Raw genomic sequence first — 27,817 nt, forward strand, 5'->3', positions numbered from 1 at the left:
AGCAAGGCTGCAGACTCTTGTTTAAAGCTAGGACAGGCAGCATTTTGTGTTTTATTTATAGAAAAACAACCATCCCGACAGCAGTCAATAAATCAATGTCTGTCCACCTAGCCTACGTACAGGCCTGCCATGACTGTGGCTCACGTTAGCACAAAGCACACAGCCCCTTAGCCAAGCTAACCCTGTTAGCACAAAGCACACACCCACAGCAGTAAAGAGTAACTGCTGTGCCTATCTATTTATATGATTGTGGCATTTAACAGACTTGTTTATCAGCTTGTTGAATGTAGCGAACTAGTGGCTAACATCTCCTTGCTGGGTTGGATTTTTTCTGTTGGAAACTTTCAAAATTCAGCTTACTCTTGCTGGTTTCTACAATTTTACCAACCCCAACATTAAAGGTGTAATATGTAAGAAATTAACCAAACACACAGTGTGAAGAACTGTTTTGACATTATTTCAAAGACGTCTATGTGCTGTTTTGCAGCTTTATTTACTAAAGTTAGAAAGCTAACTAGCTAGCTCTGTGACTGTAAACCTCTTTCTCCCAGTGGTCCAAAGCTTCTGTGCTAGCGACGTAAACACCAACACTGGCCGGCTAGCTGCACAGCTAACTGAGCTAAAAAGCTAAAAGTAACTACAGTCATGGGACAGAATACAGTTAACGGCAGTTAGCAGTTAGCCTCTTTGTTGGCAGAAATAATTCAACAGGTGGCAAATTCTTACGTATTGCACCTTTAAAATGTGTTGATGATAACTGACAATTGAAAAAATTGACAAATTCAAAATGATGCGGATGGCCCACTCCAGTCTCCATAGCTCTGTGATTAAAAAGGTGCTGTCAAACTGGAAAAACAACTTGTGAAAGCGAAGTTAAAGACGACAAAGACTCAAGACTCCCTCTTTCTTATCGTGTCTTGCATGGATCCGACTCTTCAGGCCTCCCGGAGAAACTGCTAAAGACAGTCTGAGCCGAGTCGTCTTTGCTCATTGCCTCTCGTTACTCACTGAATGTGTCATCGGGTCATTGTGTGCTTCTTCGAAAGTAATATTCTTCTTTTGCCTTTTGAATCATGGAAGTTAGATGATGCAGATAAGTGCCTTCCGGCAACAAGGACGTATTGATGTGACATAGTGGGTTTCGACTTCATCATACTAACTCTGGGAACAGCCCGCACTGTAAATAAAACGCTTTTTCCCCCTACTTTTTCTTCTTTCTTTTTTCTCAAGGACATGTTTCGACCGGTTTTTCACTGTGACCCTCATTCCGGTTATAAAGGAGAGTTTCCTTGAAAAGTCAGGTCCAGGTCAGGTGTTTCTTTCTTCCAGAAAGTCCAGCCCTGCAAACCATCACAAGGATCACAAGAACATCATTAGGACTCAATCACACAAACAGATCCACTGTGTGTGTGCAACAAGAGACATACAATACCCTTTATCTGCCCCTCTCTTGACTTTTAACTCGTGTTATGTTTACCTTCAAACTTCTCAGCTCTTTTCTTTCCAGTGTCGGTGACCTATTTTCTCGCAGCGTGTTGAATGATCATTTTTCCGCACCCATACCTGAATTAAAACCACTGGATTAAACGTGGGGTACAAATCAGTGCCGAGCAGCATGACAGGACAGCCTGGAGTGATGTGCCACTTTCCAGAAACCATCATGTAACAAGTATTATAACAACTGCAGTCCAACTACATATAAAACAGACTGGTCCAGAAGGACACATCAGTCCTGAGCAGTCTCCAGAAATAGACAGTTTACTCAAGAGCTGTAGTCAGGTACTTGTTCTCCAAATTTTAAATAAATGAAAGCATAAAACTTTAAAATCCATTACGGCTATACTCGCATTTAAAAACATTTTTGCTTAAAGATTAACCAGCTCTTTACAACAATGCATCTTGTGACTCAGCTCTGGCAGCATGCTGAGTGTCCTTGGGCAAGAGACTGAACCACAAAGAGCTCCTGATGGTTGTGAGTGGATTTGTGAATGGTCGAAGGCTGAGCGCAGAAATACAGAGGGGCACTATCTGTAGGAAGCATCGTATCCCTCCAGATGAGCAGGTGGGCACCTTGCCTTGCAGCTTCTGTGTATGAATGTGTATTGCAATAGATGAATGTGGCAGGAGTTGCAAAGTGCCTTGAGTGGCATAAGTGGAAGTCCATTTACAGTCTAATGAAAGGAAGTGGCTACTCAGAGCACCTTGTTATGTTTCACATGTCCCTGAGTAGGAAGCATTTCTACCAAAGACGGTTTAATTTGAAAAGCTAGTGGCAAAATTATCCAAGGTTTCTCTAAGAGGCAAAATTTCTCGCCTTCTTTCCTCTCTGATTAGTCATTTTATGACCCCTTTGATCTGGACCAGCCCTCAGGTCGAAAACTGCTGGACTGCTAAACTGTGCCGTAACGGACCTATTTACAAATGTGTACTAGAAACGCATTTGAAAACAGAAAAGGATATAAAAATATAAACTCACATTCATATAGACTCACGACACACACACGCTCATACACACAAAAAGGCAAAAGATGTGCATTTACAGTCCTGTGCAGTTTAACTTTAACTCAGCTAAAACAGTAAAATGCTGCTTACATGTTCGTGCATCAGTATAAACAATCAAATCTATACAGTACTGTCATATATAATAATAGTATATCAAATTTAAGTAGATATTTGTGAACTGCTTTGAATAGATTTACATCTTCAGTCAGAGCAAACATGTAGCCACAGGCAGAGGCTGTGTACTTTTGCTTGTTTTCGAGTATTTTTTACTAGGCAATGGATGAGCCTCTGATTAGACAAGGTTTGACCCTCAGTCCTGTCTGTAAACATACATGATCTAATGCTAATCAGATAATATGAGAAATATACAGTAGTGGCAATAAACTGTAAAGCAACAATTCAACGTATTACAACGTTATTCCAGTTTTTCCTGAGCAGAATGTGGATGTCTGTACCAAATCTCATGGCAATCCATCACGTAGTTGTGTAAATCAAGAGACCACACTGAGTCCTCATCACCATCCAGCTGCAAGCGTGACAAAAGAAGTCACAGCGCCCTATTTCACAAACATTACTGAAGCAGTCCTCGAAATCCCACTCATCTATTTCTCCCCCGAGAGAAACATAATGAATCTTTGTTCCTGTGTGTTAAAAGGTGTTCAATAATCGAAAGAGGATTTCAGTTTGCGCTGACGTGTTCACCCATAAAGCAGCTCCTTGGTTTCTTGCTGAAGGTTATCTCCACATCCTGCATGTTCCCATTGTTTGATAAGGGAGCTTTTCAAGTAATCTGTCCATTTATCCTTCAGGTCATTTGTAACTCTGACAACAATCGTTGTGCCACGCTGAAAAATGGATTAGATCAGCTTCTCGAAAGCTTCCTAGTATACCCTTAAGAATTTTTAAAAGTGAATCAATCAAGCAATGCCTGAACATGTCAGTGCATCCATGAATAACATTCATTTTTTAGAGGTCAAAGTCTGGCGCCAGAGCTGACTCGAATACCAAAACTGCTCAGGATCAACATTTAGAGCTGTGAAGAGAAATGACATACAGTCTGTGTCAAAAGTATAAAGTAATAAGATACAGTATAAATAACAGGGCAGTGCACACCCATAGGTCTCCAGAAACAGGCAAAGGGATGCAGTGCAAGTGTAGCTAAAATACTGAAATACGCCCACCTAGCTCCGAGCTGCCAAGCGCGCTAAGGCTAACAAGCTAGCTGTGTTCACTCAGAAAAAGCAGGGAGTTTCAGTTTGTGGTATTCTCGTGGGTTTGACTGCGGGTTTATTCGCCCTAAACAGACATTGGACTTTACTGTATATGAGCTGTAAGCTAGCGAACGGCAGCAGGCCCAGAGGGTGTATGTCTGTGTTCAGTTTAACGTTAGTCAGCACTCACCAGATGCTCCGTTTCTTTCGTTCCGTTATCCTGCAGTGTCTTTTCTTTGTCCGATCTCTTCTCTGTGCGTTCATAGCTAACAGGGTCGCTCGTTTATCCAAAACACCACCGTCTGTCTCTCTGCTCCGGTCTTTCAGTCCAATTAACTGCACGGAAAGACAAATTATTTGTCCGATATTTGCATGAAAAATTCTCCAAAAGGCATCGACACCACAAACAGGGTCAAGAGGTGAAGATCAGTGACTGAAATTGGCATTTTAATCTGGGCTGTTTCGGCGATTGACTTGTTTTGGAGCCAGCCTCAAGTGGCCATTTGAGGAACTGCAGTTTGTGGCACTTCTGCGTTGGCTTCATTTTTTTAACCACTTTGTCCGTTCTGGGCTACTGTAGCAAGATTGTGGTGCAACGATAGAGGGCACACTCTCACTTTAGATATAAACGTCTCATTTCAAGAAAAAAAAGACATAACAGTTCTTATTTTCAGGTGATTATACACTGATACATAATTATGATACATACATACATACATGATAATACACTGGACCTTTAAGGTTAGTCGACAACTGCAGACAGGATTCAAAAAGATAATTTATCCTCATATTTCTGTCCATCAGTTTGATTGACAGTGGTCCCAAAGGAAAACTACTGAAAGAACACACATTTTGGAAGCGGGTACGATCTATCTGAGGGCGACAGGGTCATATTCTTTGTTAAGGACGTGATTAAAAAGGCACAGTTTTAAATAATAAGGAATTTTCTTGCATCTCATTAAAAGGGGAGGTTGAAGGCGAGGTGACATTTTGGATGAGCTTCAAAGGTCTGAAAGTAAAAGTAGAGAGACCTGCATGAATTTTTAAGTAAGGATCATTTTGCTCCTCTCCAAATCTATAATCAGACCTCTACCCAACGATGGAAAAGCAGGTTTCACTGGCGACTTCCTGCCCTCGCTTCCAATCAAATACCGAGTTATTTTAGTAAAAATGGTCCACTCACTTTAGACCTGCATGCTTTAGAAAAGGGCACTCTACTAGCATAGCATTAGCACAAATGACTGACCTTTAGAAAGTACTGAACTCTTCTCTCCTGAGGACAGTCGCCAATATTTCAACAGCACGTTCGGTCGACCAATCGGCAGCCAGACAGGAAGATGAATGAGCTGAGAATGTTTTCCAAACAAACACCCACTAATCCCATTTGTTCCTCCGAGGAACTCTTTCTTCATTGTTTTTTTGTGCCAGACAGTTTAATTGTGTTTACCTGTGTGTGGATCTTAAGTCCTAAATCAGAGGTAGATTTCAACCCACTCTCACCCGATGGCGTATAAATACCACGGGTTCACATTTTGATGAGATCATAACAACTTGAAAATTCATGTTAGCTTTTGATGGTGAAGTTTACTTTTGTTAATACAGTACATAAATAGTCTCTGGGTAAAATGTATTGACAGCATCAGGCATGAATTGTGTGCAGATATTCACACACCCTGCAAAAACCCAAAATCTTAGCAGGTACATTTGTCTAATCTCCAGTCTGAGATAGCTCATTGCACTTAATATAAGACTCAATTACCTGGGAAGTGAGATGGTAAATGGACTTGCATTTCTACAGTGCATTTCCAGTCTACTGAGCGCTCAAAGCTCTCTGAAACACTTGTCACATTCACGCACATGTTCAGCTCAAGGACACTTCGACATGCAGCTGGGGGAGCCAGGGATTCGAGCCAGCGACCTTCCAATTGCTGGGCGACCGGCTCTACCTCCCTTTACTTTGCAGATTGTATGGTGAATCAGAGCCCAAGTATTGTGTTTTTAAAATTAATTTATTTAATAAAAGGTTAAAAAAATATATAAACTGAATAACGCATCCAATAATCGTGGTTTTAGTATTTACTTTACAGTATATACATACATATACTGTAAACAATATACTGTATATGTGTCATGTGTAATTTTTTTACTTTTGATATTTCAGCACATTTATTGCAACAAAAAAAAAAGCTTCTGATACTTAAGTACGTTTAATATCAGAAACTTAAGACTCTTGTTGGCCTCAGTCCTTGAGAGGAAATCAGAAGGTATCCTGGGATTTTAAAGTGTTTTGAGTGATTTGAGCTTTAAACCACTTGTCATTGAAGGAGGCAGTCGATTATTGTGGAGGACTTTTCATCGTGATCAAACATTTTCAAAGAGACCCTCGTCGACTTCTACTGTAATTACTCAAATGGACTGGCCATATATTCATAATGCAAGGATCCACCCTTCCCCCAAACCACTTGTTCCGATGGACGAGTTCTCCACCAAACCATGAAATCACAAGGGCCCTTTTGTGGTCGGCCTCAGCAGCACTTTGAGCTAATCAAGTGACGATGCATGTGATCCCTGGGGAAAGGATACTGATCAGAAGGAGAAAGGTGGGAGCAGTCAGGAAGGAGGCAGCACAAGAAAAAGGTCATCTCTGCCTCCTGAATGCCAGCCAGGAAACATTCATAAGAAAGAAAAGACAAGCGTGATTCGTTGTCTCTGCTCGCTCTCCGAGTGTACACAACTACACATGCACACACACGCGAGGACAATTAAAACTGGTAGACTCAAGTGTGTTTATGATCCTCCCGTCATAGATTAACTTTTAGTCGATGAATAGAAAATCAACTGGCAACATTTGCGTTTTAAGTTTTTTATGCTTTACTTTGTCGCATATGATCGTAAACTGAATATTTGTTTTTTAGCCCGACGTTTATGACTTGCAATCTGGAGGGGAAAAATAAGTGCATACATTTAAATGCATTGCCATAATTACACAAAAAACTGCAATCCACCTGCTTATGACACAATATGCGGTGACACTTTTGAGCTTAAGATCCTAAAAATATTTTTAACGTCTCCTCCGAGTGTTCGCCGAATACCTGCTGCTCAATGGAGATTAAATAGCTCAGATTTACGCTGTTTGAAGCCTGCACTAATCTCATACTATATTCGCAGTCAGTTGGCCTGTGTTTGGCCTTGCAGGGTGAGAGTCAGATGTTTGGAGTCACACAGACATTCCTCACATACGTGCGTGCCTTAAGGTTTTACAGCCTACTATTGGGACCCACGGATGAAGTCGTTCATTGTGGATTTCAATATTGACTCTGAACTGAACTCAGTTCCCCAGAATTCCCCAGTTTTCACACTTAGGTGCAAATACTGCCAAAAGACCCAGCATTGAGCTACTATTGGTCAGGGTGACCAGATAGTCAAAGCTCCAGCTCCTTCCTTTGTTCTCGCTCTTCTCCATCTTTTTTATCATAATTAACAATTATCCCTGATAATAATCAGCCACATTTAACCCAAAATTCCCTATTAATGTTGCATGAAGATGTGAAAGACGGCTGAGTGCACAAAGCTGCCGACTGTGTTAATGTCAAATCGAGCGAAAACTGTGTCGGCTCTTTCAGCAAACAGTGAAAAGACGCACACCTGCACACTGTGAGTACGAAGCAGGTCTCTAAAAGTCCATTAAGACCACGACAGCATCTGCAGGTTGCTAAGAGACAAGCAAATGGCTGATGAACAAGCTGTGAATCAAAAAGGCAGAAAACAAGAGTACATGCACACAAAAAAACGTAAATAACACTGTACACACATCGCAGTTAACACTTTGAAAACTCTGAAAATGACAGTTTATTTATTAGAAGCCCTTTGAACCCACAAAGTTCATCAAATCAGTACTCAGAGAACAAAATCTGTAATACAGTATGTGACCACATACAAAACATTCACATAAACAGCCCAGGCGCCAGGATAAAATTAATACAAATGTGTACGTGTTATTAGCTGCATACCATATTGATATTTCTGCATAATGTGCCTTTAATATCAGGAGGAGGAGAGAATGGTGGTGGAGTTACAGGCGAGAGGGATCAGCTGTGTTTGTGGTGACAAAACTGGGTGGTTTTAAAGAGACTCGGGGACAATTTCCAGGTGACCAAAACAGGTGTTTTAAGTCAAAACAACCCTTACCAAGTTCAATTTACTGTTGGGATGGGCCATGATTTTTGAATATTTATTAAACTAGAAGGATTTGAATAGTTCATGTGACTATGTTTATGTCTGAAAAAATATATTTTCCATTGTTTTTACCGGCACAGTACATACAAACAGCAGGTCTTCGAATAATCGAGTAATTGACGAATACTTCCCGGTGTCTATGAAATAGCTTTTTTGCTTGAAATGGCCGCAATGACTTGGTTAGCTTAGCTCAGCTTAGCAGAAATAGTTCCTCCAGCACATTACATCCTGCTGTGAAACCACAAACTGAAAAAAACGAAAAAAAAAAAAACACTGCAACTTTTCAGAGCGTAAACTAACTCAATCTTTCATCCGACCAAAACAAATTATTTGAGAAGCTGGAAAGAGCAAATGTTTGGCTGCCTGTACTGTTCATCAAAATAGTCAAAGTCAGTTTTTTCAATCACATTCTTTCATTCAAGGTCTAAAAGAGTAACACAAAGGTTGTTGTGGAAGGACGTGCTTTCAACAGGCCTGTTAGGCCTCAGGGAGACACAGTACTTTTGATGAGACACTGTATATTTAGTGAAGTGTATTTATTCCTGTTAATTAATGTTTAAAAACAATGACCATGCAAGAGAAAGCTGCTGGAGTGAATCCCAGCCAATTCTGCGTTTTATCCAGAGGAAATGACTTTCTCTTTGAAAAGACATGTTGACGCTTCTTCAAATACCCTTTTTCATCATTTCAGAGCGAGAGATCTCTAAAACCTTGGCAACGTCGAGACCGAAACTACCTGCAGGGTTCGATACCAGCGGAAGGGAGTAAGAAAAGTCGTCTTTTGATGTGAGTTTTTGAATAACCCGACATTTCACCTCTCTGCTGCTTCAACATTGAAATCCGAGTAACATTTGCACTCTGTATTCATATCGGTTTAATATTTACGATGCCAAAAACTCCTTTCATTAAATTCTTGATGCTGACTTTACACAGCTTAAAACAAATTGTCTCATGACAACAGGCACAATGGACTAAACCGATAATCTGAACTGTATCCTATTACCTAAAACCCAAAGGCTTATTGTTCAGCTACAAAGTCATTTTTTACTGTCACTTTCTCCTCTGCTGTTTGTGGCTGGATAACAGACAGTATCAATCTCACATTTCAGGCACAGGAACATTTTAGTTCAGTTATTTTTTTGTAATTATTTTACAAACTATTTATACAGCTCAGGTTTAAATTTACATGCATCTCCTGCAGCGATGGATAATCTGGTATTAACAGAACTTCATTAATCGCATCGGTGCTCTGGAGGTGTTGCAAACACGAGAAAAACTTTTGAGTTATGCTTTAAGTTCATTAATTACAGTCAATCATTTTGCCAGAGAAAGCCTGAGCTATGAATCATTCAAACCCTCTGCAGCACCACCGAGCTGCAGTCAGGCGATGGAAAAACCTCTGCACAGGTGACACCAACTGAATAAATCACAATGTGAAAGATGCTTCTGATGAGTAAACAAATTAAAAATCCCAAACAAGTTTTCTTCTTTTTAGTAATCAAAGATTCTTTTATATCTTTTATTTACATATTCAGAATCAGTAAGGCTGCAATATTCATTAAATACAATCACATATTAGTTTGATGTTTCTCGGGTTAAATTACTGTAACGTCCTTGTGTACCACTTTCGTCACCCAGCTTTTGTATGTTCAACATGTCCCACAAAACAGAAGTCACAGCTAAAGAGTCTGGTGACGCAATGTTTGGCTGCTGGAGACGATTCACTGTCATTCAGTGTGTTAATGTCCGTTGCCTTTGTGACCTGAGATGTCTGGCTCGCAGCTTTTATCTCCGCTCTGACATCTTTCCGCGTCGGGTCTGATTTTACCGAAGCGGCTCGACTCTCTGACATATCAGAATTACTTGTGAAAGCATACAAATGCCTGTTGTTACTGATAACTGATGTAAAATTAATGTTATATGTGGTATTTCATTTTTCTTTTCCTTGAGAGATACACAGCAGCATAATTTGTTGTGCTCTCTCTTGAGTGAGAAGAAAAGAGCTGCACTTGTTGTGTCCTGCTGTCTGTGTTCACCTGTCCTGTTACATAGCTTCCTGTTTCTGTAATACTGAGCATAATGACGTCAATGCCACCAATAATCAGAATAAAAATGCCTCATGTGACCACCTCAATCTAATGAGACTGATGAGAGAGACCGACTGGTGACGTGTCAGTATGAAACTAACAGGTCAAACTAAGAAGCCCTGGTTGGAGAGCAAAACAATTGCTGCTGTGTTTACTTTTATCTTCGGTGCTGCAGACTCAACAATCTGTGCACACAAACTTCTTGTAGCACACTGAAACAGTTGAACCAGAGGGCTTCCTTAGTTTTTCTTAAAAAACAGCTAGAACTGACAGACCCATCCACGTACGCTGAGAGTGCTCAGGTGCTCTTTTCCCCTCGTCCAAGCGAGACTCGCCTACACTAGAGGTCCGTGTGTGGGACATGTTGACTCTTTGCTTTCACTGAAAACATGCGTGGATCAAAGTTCCTCAGACCAGACAGAATGAACAGAAACACATCTCAGTTTCGTGAAAAGAAAATACATTTTTCCCTCTCCCCAATTTCCTTTGATTTGAATCACTCAGATGTTTTTGTATCTTATTTAGCTTTTGTCCAAATTAAGCATGAATAGAATTATATCCACAGCACATCTCATTATCGGTCTCATTACAGTCCACCACACTTTCCATGTGGTTTTCCTAACGTTTTAACACTTGTTGCATTAAAAGTTTCCATTTTCAAACAAGCCTTTGACTTGTTGTCTCACAACTTTGCTTTGACGGTATTACACTCGACAACCCCTGCTGCTCGCATCTGATCTATCTCTGCTGATGTGAACCCGTAATCCTCCAGGACCGCGGCTGTGTGTTCTCCAATAGCGGGGTCCGGGGACAGGCAGGGTTCTGCAGGAGTCGCAGAAAGAACCGGGGCCGGTCGGGGGCTTTCATCCCCACTGGAGTCCGTGATGAAAGAGGCCCTTTCCTTGTTATGTGGGTGTGAGCTCACCTGGTCGAAGGACAACACAGGTGTAACACAGGCATCAGTCCCGTCAAAAATCTCTGACCAGTCCGCCTGGGTTTTTAATGCAAAACGCTCTGTGAAGATCCGTCTCAGCTTCGGCCAATCTTTGAAGCTCATCTGAGGAGGCAAATCTCCAGCATCTAACTCCAGACCTAGGGGGGAGAAGAGACTTGTGTAACCCAACGAAGAAACAGTAAAATGATGTAACGCAGGGAAAGGTTTGACATCTTAGAGCAGCGGTCACTTTATCGATCTTTGTGAAGGTTTGGGACGCACTGATATGGAAATTATGAACTGAAACTGGTGTTTAACACAACAATACACAACACTGATTTTCTTTGTGTTGAGGAAACAAAGAAATCCTCTAAACACAGAATAACTGAACTGTTTTAAAGTCATTCAGCCTTTCATTACACTATCTGTGTATGCGCACAAATTCCTACACAACCACCTACTGAATGAGGTCTGTGTCAGTCTCCATTAAAGACTCCTCAGGGCTCTCAACGAGGAGATCACGTCACTGGAACATCGTGCAAACTGCAAGACAGAGCAGTGTCCCCCGCGGTCGACATTTTCTTTCAATTTTGTTTGAAAACAAACCAGAGCGGTGGAGAAAGTGAAGGCTGCGGTCCCCTGGGAGGACAGTGTTGGACAGCGCGTGTACCCAGCGCAACGTTGATGAGACACAACAGATAAACATTGGCCACTGCCATCGGTGAATGTCATCTATTTTGCAGATAGGCCGAAAAACAGTAAAGTTCCAAGTGTTTCACATGAAAAGTGATTTGTTCATTTTCATGGTCACGGTTCTCCTGCGGACGTCACTGCTAACTGAACGAGAGCTTCTCTTGTTTCACGTGACATCTTTTAAACAATTGCTTACATGCATTTCTTTATACTGAGTTCACTTTGTCCAAAGTCTTCACAGTCAGAACAATGTCAATGTTAATTAAACTGTGAATAACTTTCAATGGTTCTGACATAACACAAATTCATCTAGTGTTTTTTCCCTATAACTCAACCACCAAAACCACCACTAAAATAACAATGAACAAACAAAAAACTGGCTGACTCACAGGACTGCAACTAGATTCTGGTCCCTTTACATAAAAAAATAATTACAACAATGAATTAAAGTCTGATTGGGCTACAAAAACCAAAGCAAACCATAAAGGCACAGGGAACACAGCCAGGAACACTGGAGACACAAGCTGAGCCAACGCAGGAAGACACAAAGAGCGAAGCAGGACTGAAGGACAGACGTGAAAACACAGAAATGACAGGAGGACAAAAAACATCAACTGACAACTGAGTGAGGGCAAAACAGACTCGAAATATACCAGAGGAGGAAGACTAATGAGGGACAGGTGAAACAAAAAGGCAATGAAAAGACAAGAAACAAAATAAAAATGAAAAACCAAAACCGTGATGAGTTCAGCTAAGATGAATACATTATGCAACCTATTGCTCTATATTTAAAATGACAATTTACTAGATTCTGGTTCCTCTAATCGGGCCATAAAATACTGAGCAGATTAACACGGTTGACTGGTGCTACTGCACATCTTTATTTATGTCCTATACCTTCCCACTAAATACATAGAGTTTTGTATGTAGGAGAATAAAGCTTAATGTACTGATGCGGACTGCAGCATTAATATTTGTGACATATAGTAAAAAGCAACAGGTTCTTTGTTAGCGTAAACTTTCTTTTCATTGTAAGACCTGTTTTAAAATGTAAAAAAATCACACCTGCACTTAGAGCTGTCCAACTGTGATCAGATCACTCAGGGCGCATGTAAACACCAGGTGTGAACAGCCTCTTAGTCTCCCCCTCACCTTGGCACAGACAAAAGTGACCTCTGCCTCAGAGTCTCATCAATCCTCCGATCTGTATTTGCACACTACAAACCTTTAATTAGTTCTCTGTAGAACTGCGGTTCGACGGCACCCACAGCCATGTACTTTCCATCCGAGGTCTCGTAGGTGTCATAGAAGGGTGCTCCGCTGTCCAACATGTTTTGTCCTCTCGAATTGTCCCACATACCAATCTTACGAGATTTCCATACAAATGAACCTACGTACGCTGCTCCTTCCACCTGAGGACGGTGAGAGAGAGAGGAAAGAAAACGAGAACGTTTATTCAGTAAACTACAAAGGGCAGATAAATGAATATAAAGAACGATGTGTTTGCTTAGAATCAGATCATACCTATTTCTGTTCTTCAGGTTATTCATTTATTCATTCTTTATTTTTGCAAATTTTGCAAACTACCTCCTGTGTGCACTCACATATATGCTAATCAAATGATAGAGTTTTTCATAGCAGCTTCATAGCAGTGGGTGAAATCAGTTGCATGTATCTAAACATCCGCTTTCCTATAAGAAAATTCACAGGTCGAATGATATTGCAATAACATTCAAATGTGACAGTTACTTGCTGAATATAAAACTTCCCAGCAGAGCTTGTGGATTTGTTGGTTATTTGTTTACATTTACTGTTCAAACCAATCAGAATGTGTAAACGTCTCAATATGAGCACAAGCTACTGGTGCTGCTGCAGCTGAAGAAATAAAAATCCTTGATCAAGCATCAACTGACATCAATTTGATGGACCTCAACATGTGCTACTTCTGAAAAACTAGAATTACTGCCTTGTGGTTGTTTTGCAGACAACATGCTTTTTTGCAGAATATTACAATGACACAAGAAATACAAACTCAGAAATAATTATCTTTTCCATAACTGAATAAACAAGCTGTTCTCAGAGGAAAATAAGGTCCGCAGGACACTGTTTGAAGCTTGAAAGGTGGCAGGGTCCGCCAAATATAAACAAAGTAAAACAGTATGAAACTGCATTGTCCCATAAGGTCAGTTTGTTTATTTATTTATTCAGCCATGAAAACAAAGAGAGTTTGTTTATTTAGTTTGTTTAGCTATTTCTCTTCTGATTAAAATGACTTCCCCAAAACGACATACTGCACCTTTAAAAGTCCTAACTTCGTCATTTTATCCTATTAGACGTTTGTGTGAAATCTTAATTATCATAATTTATTATTGGTGAGTAATGTCCAAAAATGTGTTTTTTGACCACCAAATCCTAATTAGTTCCCCCTCGAGTCCAAATGAAACTTTGTGCCAAATTTGAAGAAATTCCCTCAAGGGATTCCTGAGATATGGTGTTCACAACCTGAAACATGGGGTAGACCGGTTATTGTCCCCGGCTGATTATCGGGGGCCGATAGTAAAAAAGTAAAATAAGAAAGAAAAAAAAAAGGTGGCACTTTGGCTCTGATGCAGCATCCTCTCACACAGTGTCCTGCAATTTTGCAATTTTGTCTGCCCCCAGGCACGAAATCTCTAAGGAAAATGAAGGCTAACAGATGTAAACTTTTGAAGTAACACAATGTTCTGTGTGAACACTGGAGTTAAATAAAATGGCTCCACTATTTTCTGCCAAACTGCTGCTCTCTGAGTCATCGAGGACAAATCACTGTGGAGAAGAGAGTCTGTCACTAGTCAGGGCTTCACTGCTGTCGTAGTTATTCTGTGCCAAAAGATAAACAAGACTTGTGTATATGAAGTCAGTGGGAAAGCTAGTCTGATTCCCTGAATGAGTTATTGCGGTGCATCTTTATTTTCTTCGGTCACTTGTAGGCATGATTCATACTTCCATATAAAAATTAAGTTTTGAAGTAGCTAACCACCAATTTAAAAGCAGAGGTCCCTTTTTACACAACAAAAACAGAGCGTGGCTCAGATCAATTAATGTGGTCAACAAACAGCAGGCGTGGCACCATTGGTATCTGGTCTCACTGCGCCCTTGCTGTCTCTGCGTTAGAGTTAAAACCAAGCTTTGGGCGTGTACATGCAAAACTGGCTGCTGCTCCACTACAACCACTTCAAATTCACTGTCTCCGATTTGAAATCTCTGTGAGCTACAGCTGACACAAATGCACATGGACGCCCTCATCAGTGCCACAATTCCAATCAAATCCAATTTTATGTTATTTTTGAGCATTCGTGTGGAGGATCGGCCACAGTGAGTGTCATTCCAAAACAGTTTGCCCTAAAGGGTCAGGACCTAATCTTGGAGAAGAAATTCAGACTCAGAATTTTAATATTTACAATACACAAGTTCCTCTGGCCAGAGCTTGACAGAAGTGGTGTTCACGAACTACAGCTCCAAAAAGATAACCGCTTCTCATTCATTCACTTTCAGACGCACGTGCACGAAGTCCAACTTTCATTTCAGATGATACTTCTCACAGGGGCACTTACTTTTAAAACAATAAAACATTTTGTCATATGTGAATGTGCCATCAGAGAAGGTGAGGGCATCCTAAGGCTGCATTTACACCAAGTCTGGCAGTACGGCGGTGTGGTAGTGTCACTCCATGGTCCGTGTGTGTGACGTGTCCGGGACCCCCACCGATCAGTTTATTGAATGACGAAGCTGCTATGTTGATGTGCTACTAGCATGCTGGTCCTCCTTGTGATCGTTCGTCCTCATCGACGGATTAAAAATTACAGTAACACACAGAGAAATGTCTGTTGTGTTCCATCTGTAGTATTTATCCATGCTAAATAACATGCCCTGCTACTGACCCTTGAATGGGGCAACCTGCGTTTTTGCCGCAACACCAGATCCTATGTGAATTCAGCCTAAAGCTTGCCTGTCTATATATACTCTCCCCCATAATTTAGAAACCTTCCACAGAGTGTGTCTCCACAGGAAGTTACAGTTATCGTGGAGTCGAAGGGTGTAGGGCTCAGACTGGCATTGGGCCAGTGCGGGGGCAGTGAAAAAAAGTTGTGAATGCAACATGAACGTATCCATCATCTTTCAAGCTGATTTGGCAAACTTGTAAGCACACAGTTGCTCATTTATACCCAGTAGTTACTGACAAACATTCATTTGCAGTAGTATTTCTTGTCAAGTCCAATATTCACTCTCTTTTAGCTCTAACTTTGGTCTCCACCATCTGCGGAGGAAAATATCTGCTGCTAAATGCTCCACAATGTTCACCAACTAATTGGGAACTGTGTTCGTCTGCTGTTTGTTGCTGAGCAGATATTCTTCAGTGGGTTTTTAAGAGGTCTTTTTTTGAAAACAGCTGCCTGCTGTGACCAAAAATGACAGTAAAAGAGCGGGGAGAGTGAACCAAGACGGTAAAATTGCAAAGAAATGAGCTGTAATTTGTATTATTACTGTTACTATTATTTTAAAAAATACTGATTATAGCCATTCTAAACTCCCCTGCAAATCCCCTTTGATTACCCACAGATGTGATTTGTGTGTTCTGTACCCTACGTACCACCCAATGCAATGCGAGCTAGGATTCGCTCTTGCCCACACAATGCCTCAAAAGGACAGGCAGTTACTGAAAATGGATGGATGAAAAGATCCTAATAATACGACTGCTGACACGATCCTGACTGAATGGACTCAGCTGCAGCAGTCAAATCGTTCAGGGAATGTCGAGGGAAAATGAGATGTCATGTCTTAAACATTCGTTCAGCTCTGACTCACCACCGTTGATGGTTTTTAGGCAGATGGGGTGCTGATACTGATTGCATCTGGTGTCTGTGTTGGCACTCCATTATAATCATTACACTTACATGTCACAATGATGAGCATTTGCTCCACCAGATGTTTCTCCAGCGTCAGAAGATTTGCTTTCACTTAAATGCAGATATAATGATCAAATGGCCATCTACTGAAAGTTATTACATTTTGAGTGTCGAAGGCTCTTTTTTTTTAGGAGTTTCTTTTTTGGATCTCGGTCTTCTCCCTCTTTATAGGAGGGCGATATGCCTGACATTAATATGATATTATGAGTTATTATCCAATTAATAGAGTATTAATCACTATACAGCAAATGTAAGCAAACTCACACAAACTAGTCAAATCAATGCTCAAGTCTAGTCAAATGCGTTCAAGTTTACTTTAGTAAAAAGGGTTGCAATGAGATTTTCACAGTTCTCTCTGAATAGATCATTTTGTGTTTAAACTTTTTCATCTGTGAATCTCGCCTTCGTCAGTTTCATCTTGGATCTATAGTGAGAACTTCACCATAACCATTTCAGAAAACATCAGTAGGAGATTTGTCCCACTCACCCCGGTAGAGAACATTATAGATCCAAGACGAAATCGACAAAAGTTCAAACACAAAATGATCTATTTAGAGAACTTGCGTGATGATTCAGCGCTCTTTCTTGTGCTCTTAGCTCGGATTTGAGTGGGTGTGTTTCCTCAAAACACGCTTTCATACTGATTTAGAGTTCAATCTTGATTAACAATGCATGAAGCTGGTCTGTGAGTTAGTGCCATAAAGGCTAGAAAAACTGCGCTGGTTAAAATATAAGCGCCCTTTCAAAATGTAATAATTCTCAAAAACATATCAGTTATAGGTTGAGGTTGAGGTTGAGGTCGACGTCTGCGTCCGGAAGGCAGGTTAACAAGGGGGAAATCACCACACTTAATTATAATTTCACAAAATATTGCTTCCTTAATATAAACTTTAAATATATTCATTTTAAAAACATTATTAAGGTAAAATTCAATACCTCAGATAAGCAAATGTACATGACAATCATCAATTTTCACACCACAGTATAACTTAAAACCTCATTTTGTTTGTATTTGTTCAATTAACTTCTGATCATTAATTCAGACGACAAATTTTTGTTAAGCGCCAATAATATTAGAGAAAGTGAGGACTTGCTACACCTGTAAGTCTTTCCAAATCAAAGCAAACTGAATATCTTTGTACCGTTGGTGAAACAAAAGAAAAAAGGCTGTTTGAAACATCACCTCGGGCTCAGGGAAAGTTTATTTCGTATTTCTTCCTGATGTTTTACAGAACAAAAAACTATTCAAGAAATCCAGAAAATAATCTGTATGTTAATCAACAGTGACAATAGTTGTAGTTGCAGCCCTAGAACAATATGTAGCATTTAATGTGGTATTCAATGACCTCCTTTATCTTTTTTTATGGCATTATTTTGGCATAATAATAACCCACTGATGTGTGCTTTACTGACTTATTTTTCCTCACTAAGCCGAGGCTCCTCTCTACATTGTAGTGAACACCAGATTAAGAATTAAACAAAACAAATGAAAAAATAAATGACTGGCAGAAACAGTACAGTCGACAACTATGAACCGGAAAGCATTAAAACTCGGCTGAATGGAGTCAAGAACTGAGGCCGCTGGGGATTAGCTGGGGAGCCAGTAAACAAAAATAAAAATGAAACCCACGGCAAAATACTGTGAGCTTCTCCTGAGCTTTCTCCAAGGAGTTATATGCTATGTAGTGATGTACACACGGGACAAAGCTGAAAAGAATACCAGCAGCCTGCAGACGGAAAGTTGTCCAATTAATTATGAGAAGTTAGATACAGTATGTGGGTTTTTTTTTATAAAAAGCCAACAGACTACAAAGTCTACAGAAATAAATAACAATTTTACTTTTCACTGACAAAACCAGAGCAAACAGCACCCACACTCAACATTCAATCACTTAGCCTAATAAACATTTAATTGAACCGAGTAACAAAGCCCGAAACTGAACTGTTGACACAGACAGCTTTACAAAATCAAGAACTAAAGAAGAAAAGAGGCAGCTGGTACAGCGCGTTCTCCCTACGCTTACATTAGAGGCCGACTCCACTTATATCAACATAAAGGTCAGCGCCACTCAGACTGTCAAAAACAACTGTGTAATGTCTTCTGAGGCTGAAAGCACCGTTTTAAATATCTTAAATGTCAGAAAATATCCATGATAGGTGTGACTCCTGCACGTCAAAGTTTAAAATTATTCGTCCAGAAGTCAGTTGAGTCCGTGCGTGTTTTTTGAGTTGCCTCGTTGCACACAGCGACGCCGTAAACAGCACGACAGGATTTCAACTTTTACAAACTGGGACAGAAACAGAGGGTAGCGTCAGTGCGACTCATTTCTGTTTGCTGCGATATTGAATGTCAGAAAAGTCAGCTGAACTACTTCTGAACCACCTCCTCTACTGCTGTACAGCAGTGTGATTGACTCTTTGGCACCAGAAACACCAGGCTGACTGTCCAATGCTGATGAGCGTCTGTGGCCCTAGTTTTTGTGGTGTGTCCTGCACAGTTGGCGTGAGTCGGGCCTGGTCGGGGGGGCCAGTCAGTTAGAGAAGTCACTCTGATTGGTTGTTCAGAAGAGAAAGCGAAAAAGACTGTCGCTGCAGTATCCACGTTTTCACACACTTAGTGCAGTTTCTCCTTATTTTTCGCCTCAACACCTTGTCTTTTTATCAGACAAATCTTTGATTAGAAGTGGCCACATTAGCAAGAGTGGTGTGAAAAAACGCTGCTTTATCATAACAAGTTATTTCAGTATGTACTTTGACGTTGATTTGATGTGTCTGGGTCCATTTAGGTAAATTATGAGACTCCTACAGACTGTTAAAGGAGTTAAGTGCAGCTCTGCAGGTGAACTGGACTAAACTGTAATTAGGAGAAGAAGTAAATAACATTTCAAGAGTACATATAGAAAAAAATAATGCCTATAGAAAAATAAAAATGCTGCTTTATAATCTAAAGGTTGAGGTTATTTTCAGGCACAAGTTGCATCATGGGGGTTTAAAGCTTTATAAGCAGACTAAAGGTCAGGGCATTTTGGTCTCTGCTGCTTCAAGTTTGCTTCTGTTCTAATTAAAAACCGTCTCTTGCAGCTCATAGTATTCCCACAGATCCAAAGGTCGTCTTCCTTCGTGTTACTCCATAAGGCTTCAAGAGAAGAGCTGAAATCTTCTTGTTACCGATCCCATTAGGGGCCGCGAGGTATCAAAAGCGTATCACAACCAGTTGGTTGAAACCTGATCCTCCATCTTAAAACATTTGAATTCAAAGGAACAACTGCAAAGTTTGCACAATTTTAGGGCTCAAATGATCTGACTTTAATGGATTTTCATTCTCCGACTGTGGGATTTTCTTCGTCAGTGCCTTTTCTTGTTACTGTTTTTTTTCCTTTTCTTAGTTTTTTCTTTGACTCAATGTTGTTGTAAATGAGCGTCACCCCTCAATGATCTCTTGAGTATAAATAAAGGTTGATTGATTGCTTAACTGAAAAAGTATGATACCTTTAGGAGATGAAGACAAAGACCCTAATCCTCACTGCCTACATATCAAAGCACAAACTGAAGTATCTCTCAGTCCTGCACTGTAGCATGATGAGTCAAACACCTTAATAATTAATAGCCAACTATTTCGATACATTATCATTTTAAGTCATTGTTTAAATACCAAAAGTCGCCGGTTTCAGCTTCTCAAATGTGAATATTTACTGGTTTCTTTACCCCTTTTGTGACAGTAAGCTGAATATATTTCAGTTGTAGACAAAACAAGACATTTGGGATCATCATCTTCTGGAAAAATGTTGGATTCACAGTAAGACATATTTCAGTGTGCTGTAAGCATCGTGTTGTTTTAAATTCATACTTTTTGTTAAGATTCACGGAGCTGCTGTACACAAAAAGTTAACCAAAGCCTCGCCTCCTTCGAGCTCAGCAGCTCTGCTTTGCAATCAGCTGTGGGTGTCAGGCACAGCAGGGTTCAGACACTTTGATGTTCTTTTCAAGTAACTTTGCTAAGGGCCGTCCGACTGATCAATTATCCCGACAGAAGATCATCCTGACTCAAAGTTTGCCACAGTTCAGTGCACCGTCATTGGGAAGCATACTGCAATCTGTAATAAGGATGACCTTGCAGCATGTAGTTTCACCAATTCAACTGTTCAGACATAAACACTGAGACAGAGGAGAAAATGAGCTCCTCTATTATTATTCCTTCAATATATATTTGCATATATTTTCTGGAGGGCTGTTGTCAGTCTGATTGTACCCTAACCCTGAGAGTGCCTGCAGTTTGTGCTTCTCCATTATCATCTTCTTGAGCTCAGTTTTTGCTGACATTAGTTCAAATAAACCAATGTACTTATGCATATTTATGAAATGCATGAACGTTCTTTCAACACAGCACGCTCTGCGGAGCAGGTGGTCTAACAAAATGCTTACCATGCTAGCATCAATGATCTGTCCTTTCCCTGACTTTGTCCTCTCCAGCAGCGCGAGGACTATCCCCAGAGCACAGGTGAGGCCGCCGCCTGCAAAGTCTGCCACCAGGTTCAGTGGAGCGTAGGGCTTCTCCCCACTGCGACCCAGCCGGGATAGAAGGCCTGTGGCACAAAATGAAATGACAGCTTTTAATTGCGGTGAACAAAACGGTGTCGTTAAGAGTCCCCAGCCATGAAAGTGAAAGTACATTAATTTGTATGGTAATCGAATGCAGCGTTTGGAGAGTTGTGGAGTTGCTGGCGTTTGTGACATGTGGGTTTGTCTGCTAAACGAAATAATGTTGCATGTCCGGTTTATTATTTTATTATTAAACCAGCTCAGTGAGGGAAAACCAAGCGATCGGTTACATCAGTGGTAGCTGTGTTTCTCTTCTGTGAGCCGCTGTGAGTGTGTGTCTCTCAATCACACTGTTGTTGTTTGACTTTCCTCAGCTTCGCTTCCTCATTACAGCCAGCCGGCTAACTTTGTTTCAAACTGAGTTAAGTTTTTGTTGTTGTTTCCACATTCAACTGAAGGAAACGAGGCAATGTGTTGTGCACGAGTAGAGAGGTATTACAGAAGGCGTTTACAGTGTTTTCAGTGTAGCCCCCTGACCCCTGACTCCCTCCTTCCCACAGCCTCCACAAGGAAATAGAGATAAGCAGAACAGAGAGAGGAAAAAGTTAATTACATAAAAAGATAGAAAATAGACGCACACAAAAAAAGATACACAGACGCTGAGCTCTACAGCAAAAGGAAAATCATTGTTATACAAGCACCACGATTTGCAGCACTACAGAATTCCCAGACTGAAGATATGAGTTCATTGTCCAGGACAGGAACATGTATACTGTGTAACACCCACATCACTCATATTTCTCTTTGAATGAGATAGGTTGGGAGGCAGACAGTCACGAATATGCTTTTATACCCACCGCGGGGGTTTTATCAGACGCTAGCGAGTGAAGGATGTGAGAGTTGATCCGCCTCCCTTCACCGGTGACATTTTTCTCTGCTGGGTGACAGCGGCGGTGGGAAACAGCGGTGTGCTAACGAGTAATGAGTAACCACACAGAAACTCTGAGGGGACACGCTACGTCAAATTCCCAAACATATTTACCTCCATTCAGTAGACGTCAAACCCTCGTAACAAGCCTGACAAAATGACAGCTCGCTCTGGTAAACCATCATGTAACTTTTGCTCAGGGCTTCGTCGCCCTTTTGATACTCTTGCTCACGCAGCTATAACAAAAGGCCACAAAAGAAAAGTCACGGCAACTTTCGCAAAAGTTGCATTTAGACTTTTTTCCATTTCCTTTACCTTATGGAGGTGTCTGCTTAAAAGGCGCCGTGCCAGGTTCCTCTACAATTGTTCTCATTGAGCTTTTATACTTCCGTCTGCATGAGCTCCTATTGTGTTTAGCCTCATGCGTCAAAAGCCATTTCTCTGCAAAACTAAGCGACATCAGATTGAGCTGTAGCTAAAAACATTTTTGCATTGAAGTCCGTCTCCCTCTATTCCTTTCCTCCATTCTCTGTGCAAAACACAGACTGACTTACAAGCATCGAAACTAAATCCAAATCTGTGTCATTGTCGCAACACATCAGTGACATTACTGGAAAATCACTATTTACAAGAACATAAAACTTGAAAACAAAGCATCACGGATGTCTGGGAAAATTATAGTTTTTGTTTGTGAGGGCTGCATGGCAATGAATACTAAGTGAGAGTTGGGATTGTAAAGCTTTGGGGGTGAAACAGCCGACCAACCTCATGTGCCAAATTACCTCATGGTACGGTTAGCTGTGTCGCCCCCTAGTGGTTTCTATAGGTATGTGCATATCCATATGGGATCTTGTTTTGTTGAATCACAGTTGCATTTCTCCTGTTTTGTCATCCGTCCTTTCTGGAGATGTTTTAAGATGCCTGAAGTATCTTATGATGCTGTAGTCGGGGCTGAGCTTCATATCTCACCATGGTCAGCTCTTTCAGTATTCATATTTATATTATGGGTTTTTAACAGCAAGGTTGACTCCCACCCCAACATGCGGCATTTGTCAATCAATAGCCTCATTACTTTTATGTATTTTTTCACAGATTATGCAGAATAACGAGCAGTGTATGTGGCGATCAATCATTTAAAAAGAGTCTAATGACCATTAAAGATAAAATACAGGAGACTAGTCCACAAAATGACCTTGCGACTCATTAAATTGGTTATATGAGCTGGGAAAAAAAGCAGAAGGAGACTCTGAAAAAATAATTTTGTTGTTTAACTGCAGTTGGGGTTGTGTAACTGATACTAAATGTTGGGAATCGTAGAAAAGCTGCTGACAATGCTCCGCTCATACATTTCATTTGCTATAAATTCTTCAACTCCCACCTCCTTTGGCTATTTAAAAGCTTCTATTATGAAGCAGCAAAACCAGGAAATGTTGGGTTTTCACCATAACTTAACATGACGGCAGAAACAGCTGAAATCGAACAACATGAAACAGTAAAATAAAGCAGAGATTTGAAAGTACAAACAAGGATACAGATGAGAAACTAAACTCATGGACAAAAGTGGCGGTGTAAAAGCACCATACGTGTTTGTGGATGCACCTGCCTCATGTGCCAAATGGTGATATGGTTGAGAAACCTGTATCACCCACCAGTGATATCTATAGAGTACACATAATGAGGCCATGTTTTTTTTTGGGTTAGCAGTCACGTCTGAATATTTCACTGTTTATCCAAGGTTGTATTGATTTGCTGTATCTGATTTCTTGCTGTGTCCATTTCAGATTATTGTAATACTCCATTGTGGTCAAGGTTGAAAGTAGAGGTGGGTAAATTCATCGATTCACGTGTCGAATAGAAAAGGCAGAACTCAACTGGGAGGGCAGCGCAGCACTCAGACAATCTACAGCACATTTCTTTTATTCAATGACACAAAGTAGGCGTTTACTGTGAATACTTTCAACGCCCGTCACCCAGAGAATCACGTAAGCAGAGCACCGATCAGCTTTAACAAATGACGAACACGCATTAAAGCTTTGTAACATTATAACAACTTCAGCAAACTCTGGGGTGTAAAAATCAGTCGATGCTCAGGTCTGTTTTACCCCAAAAACCCTGCGCCTGCTCGGCATCCTCTACAATAACAGCCCTCCCCGGAGAACAGTGCAGCAGCGGAGCACAATCCCTCATTTTGTTATTTACATACAGGTATGACTAATAGATGCTATCAAATTATTTATTCATTAATTAATGCTGTAACATTTTTATAATGAAGAGGCTGTGGATCATTTATGTTAATTTCCAGTCGTGTTTCATATTATAGTCAGTGGATTCGGGAGACCAGTGAATGGTTTAGTATTCTGGAGCAGGAGACTGAAAACAGTGCCTCCTTTTTTATTCATTCAATCAAGAAGGCATACAAGAATTGGATTTGAATCAAATTGTTGGATTGGTAAAGATCACACCGCTAGTTTAAAGCTGTGTTGATTTCCCCTCAAGTTACCAAAGTCATACGTGAGTTTTTAGACACTCACCCGGTCGACACAGATGAGAAAAAAAGACTTCATGAAAAGATTTGATTCATTTCACACTCACAGTGCTGTCAGAGTTATTATATTCTGAAAGTCCTTTCACGTCTCTATGGTCACAAAAGAAACAAACAACACAAATACCAGAACACAAAGAAGAACACAATGACTGTTGAAGTGTCCTCCTCCATCGTCTTTATGAGCACTTAACGCCATTCCACCAGGCTACAGAGGAAGTTGTACAAATATTTAATCTGAAAGCAGTCACGGACGTGCGTGTTATTACCTGACATGGCGAGGTAGTTGATGTCGTGCCCGGCTGCGGTTGCATAAGATCCGCTCTGTCCGTACCCCGTCAAGCGAGCGTAGATCAGCCGAGGATTTTCCTTTAACAGCTCCTGTGGACCGAGGCCCAGCTTCTCCATGACACCTGGGCGGCCAGAAGAAAGTCAATCTATACAACACGATTTATAATCATCAAAAACATTGATCATAATTCTTTATCAGTGTCTTTTCGGTTATTTATATCTCAGAGGGTTCATGGACTTAAATATTTTAAGTAAAGGCTCTGAACACTTCTTCCACCATTGAATTCAGCCATTCTGTATCTGGTGGTCTGACCTTTGCGGTAGGGCTCAAGGATCACATCAGACTGGACACAGAGCTTCCTGAGCAGGGCTACACCCTCTGATGTCTTCAGGTTGATGGCCACAGATTTTTTCCCACGAGCTTGTGTGTCTACGGACGTGGCCACCTTGGTCCGGTCCACACGGATCACCTTGGCTCCGAAGTCTGCCAGGATCATGCCACAGAACGGTGCCGGAGCCAGGCCCGCCAGCTCGAGGACTCTCACTCCAGCCAGTGCCATGATGAAAGAACTGTAAGTGTAGAATAATAGAAGCCGCTCTCAGTAATCACTGTCATTATTGATTCATTTGATATTTATTTTCTGCACAGAGCCCGAGATGACGTCTTTAAATCATCGTGATTTGTCCAACCAACCAGGGCACAAAATCAGTACCGGCCACAAGCAAACTGCTGGTAAATTATGGTAGTGGGTGGTACATTTATTTCACTCAAAAGCCAAAAAACTGGTGGTAACATTTGAACATTCATCAGCCACTTTGGGGGTGGAAAAAAGGTAATTTTTCTTACCTTGCCACCAACAGTCTAAACTTTAAAAGGTATTCAGTGTACTATCGAAGAAGACTAAAAAACAACAAATATTCACATCTCAGAAGCTAGAAACAGTGACTTTTTGGCATTTTTGTGTACTTGCACTGTATACACATTGTTTTTCTATTTTGTGTGCCTTTTGTGGTATTCAGCATAATAAAGCCTAAAATGTAAGTTTTAAATTCTGGTATTGTGAAAACCTTACACAATAATGTAGTTGTATGCAGCTATACAGACAAGTGTTTGTTAACGTACTGAACATAAATTGTCAACAATTACAACTACTCTTATGTAGAAAGACATTTTTTTAAATAATCTAGTTGTTCACAGATACATTAACAAACAATTACATTGTTTTACAACTACACTGTAGTCTGTAATGAACTATTTATTAATATGAAACTGTGTATACACTGTAGAACAGTATCTTGATAATCAATATAATTGTTTCTGTCATTTTCCGACATTTCCTGGTCACAGCGTCTTAAAAGGTGAGGATTTGCTGCTTTTCTTTGCCATTTATGATAGTTAATTGGGGTCTTGAATGAATAGTACTTGATTTAAAATGATTAAAGTGTCTTATACTAATTGTTCATTTGTAATCTCCTGGCGATTAAAGGTGCAGTATGTAAGAATTGGCTGCATATCGAATTCATCCTCCAAACAAACAGGGGGCGACATATGACCGCTATTAGCTGGTTAGCTCAGTTAGCGGTGCAGCTAGAGGTCCGGACTGTGAACCTGTTACACAGGTAAGTGTTGGCCTTCACACTGCTAGCAAGGAGGCTTTGGGGCTAGCAGGTTAGCATGCTAACGTCAGTAGACATCTCTGCAACACAATCCATTCACTTTAAAATGTCAAAATGGTTATGTCTTTGCATCCTGTTGATCGTTTTAGTTAACTTTTGAATGTTTCAACGAAAAGTATCACATACTGCACCTTTAAGGGACAAAAGTACAGGTACAGTAGAGTACTTGAGTAAATGTACTCGGTTACATTTCATCACTGGCTGCACTTGGCTGGTACCTGAACTCTGTAACTTGAACTTTCACTCATGTTCAAAGTCCAAAGTACTACAGACACCAACACGACAAACTCCTCTTTCCAAATAAGACAGCATACAAACATAAAAGCGAAACATCTGTGTCAACAAGTACTTTCTAACTTTGTACCAACCAACCGTTATTCTCTGTCATTAATAATAACAACAATGGATCACAACGCGAATCACTGACAGCTTGACCTCAAACAAGCTAGTTAGCTCCACTATAAAGTATCGTTACTGCAATGGACGTCGAAAACAACACCTCTGCAGCATTTATTATGCTACACCAGCACACAAGAGTATGTTTAAAAGTATCTTGGAGCACAGTTTAACCTGACGTTACCTCTGCTCCACAGACGAGGACTGGACACTGCTGAAGCCTTGTATCCCTTCACTCGTTCACACACCGGGGGCGCTCGATCTCCGTGAGGGTGGAGAGCGGAACTGATGCTAACATGCTACACAACCACAACTACATAGAAAATCACTAATATTTAAACGCAAGTGAATCAAAAATTATATATAACATTGACCGAACCGCTTGGGGGGTGTTACTTTTGCTGTTTGACAAGAATAACCTCCTCATTTGAGTTGATAACTACAAATTACCACAACACTTACTTGTATACTTTCCACTAAAGCCTCCACTTGTTCAACTGCAACGCGATTTTGTTGACAAACGGTTGCAGGTTGAGTAAGTCGACGGGCGGACACCACAGCATACCCTGTTTTGATACCGAGCGCTAACTCCGCCTAACCGGGCGGGTTTCGGTGTGCGCTGGTTGTTATCTCAAGCGAACTCTGTTTACAAGCTGCTTCCTGGGAACGTCAGCGCGGCAGACTCAGGATTTCTGGGAAATGTAGTTTAATTTGATTTACCTTGAGGAGGTTGAACATTTGCAATAAATTCAAGTGTTGTTTTGTTTATGAATAAAATACAAGAGAGTTTGTGTACTGAGTGTTGTGTAGAGTATGATGAAGATGAACATTTGAA

The 27,817-nt window shown here is 40.7% G+C and overlaps 1 protein-coding gene across 1 annotated transcript; it reads right to left on the reverse strand.

Annotated features, from left to right (window-relative positions):
* Nucleotides 1-9,454: 9,454 nt before the first annotated feature.
* On the reverse strand, nucleotides 9,455-27,472 carry amacr (alpha-methylacyl-CoA racemase). The gene is made up of 6 exons (XM_084382628.1): nucleotides 27,167-27,472; nucleotides 25,223-25,479; nucleotides 24,888-25,031; nucleotides 21,032-21,192; nucleotides 12,889-13,075; nucleotides 9,455-11,128 (listed from the first exon to the last, which is right to left on the reverse strand). Exons 2-6 carry the CDS (start codon nucleotides 25,467-25,469, stop codon nucleotides 10,719-10,721), a joined length of 1,149 nt encoding a protein of 382 aa, XP_084238754.1. The 5' UTR covers nucleotides 25,470-25,479; nucleotides 27,167-27,472; the 3' UTR covers nucleotides 9,455-10,718.
* Between the last annotated feature and the right edge of the window lie 345 nt (nucleotides 27,473-27,817).

Source organism: Pagrus pagrus, assembly GCF_965226575.1.
Source record: "Pagrus pagrus genome assembly, chromosome: 19".
NCBI lineage: Eukaryota > Metazoa > Chordata > Actinopteri > Spariformes > Sparidae > Pagrus > Pagrus pagrus.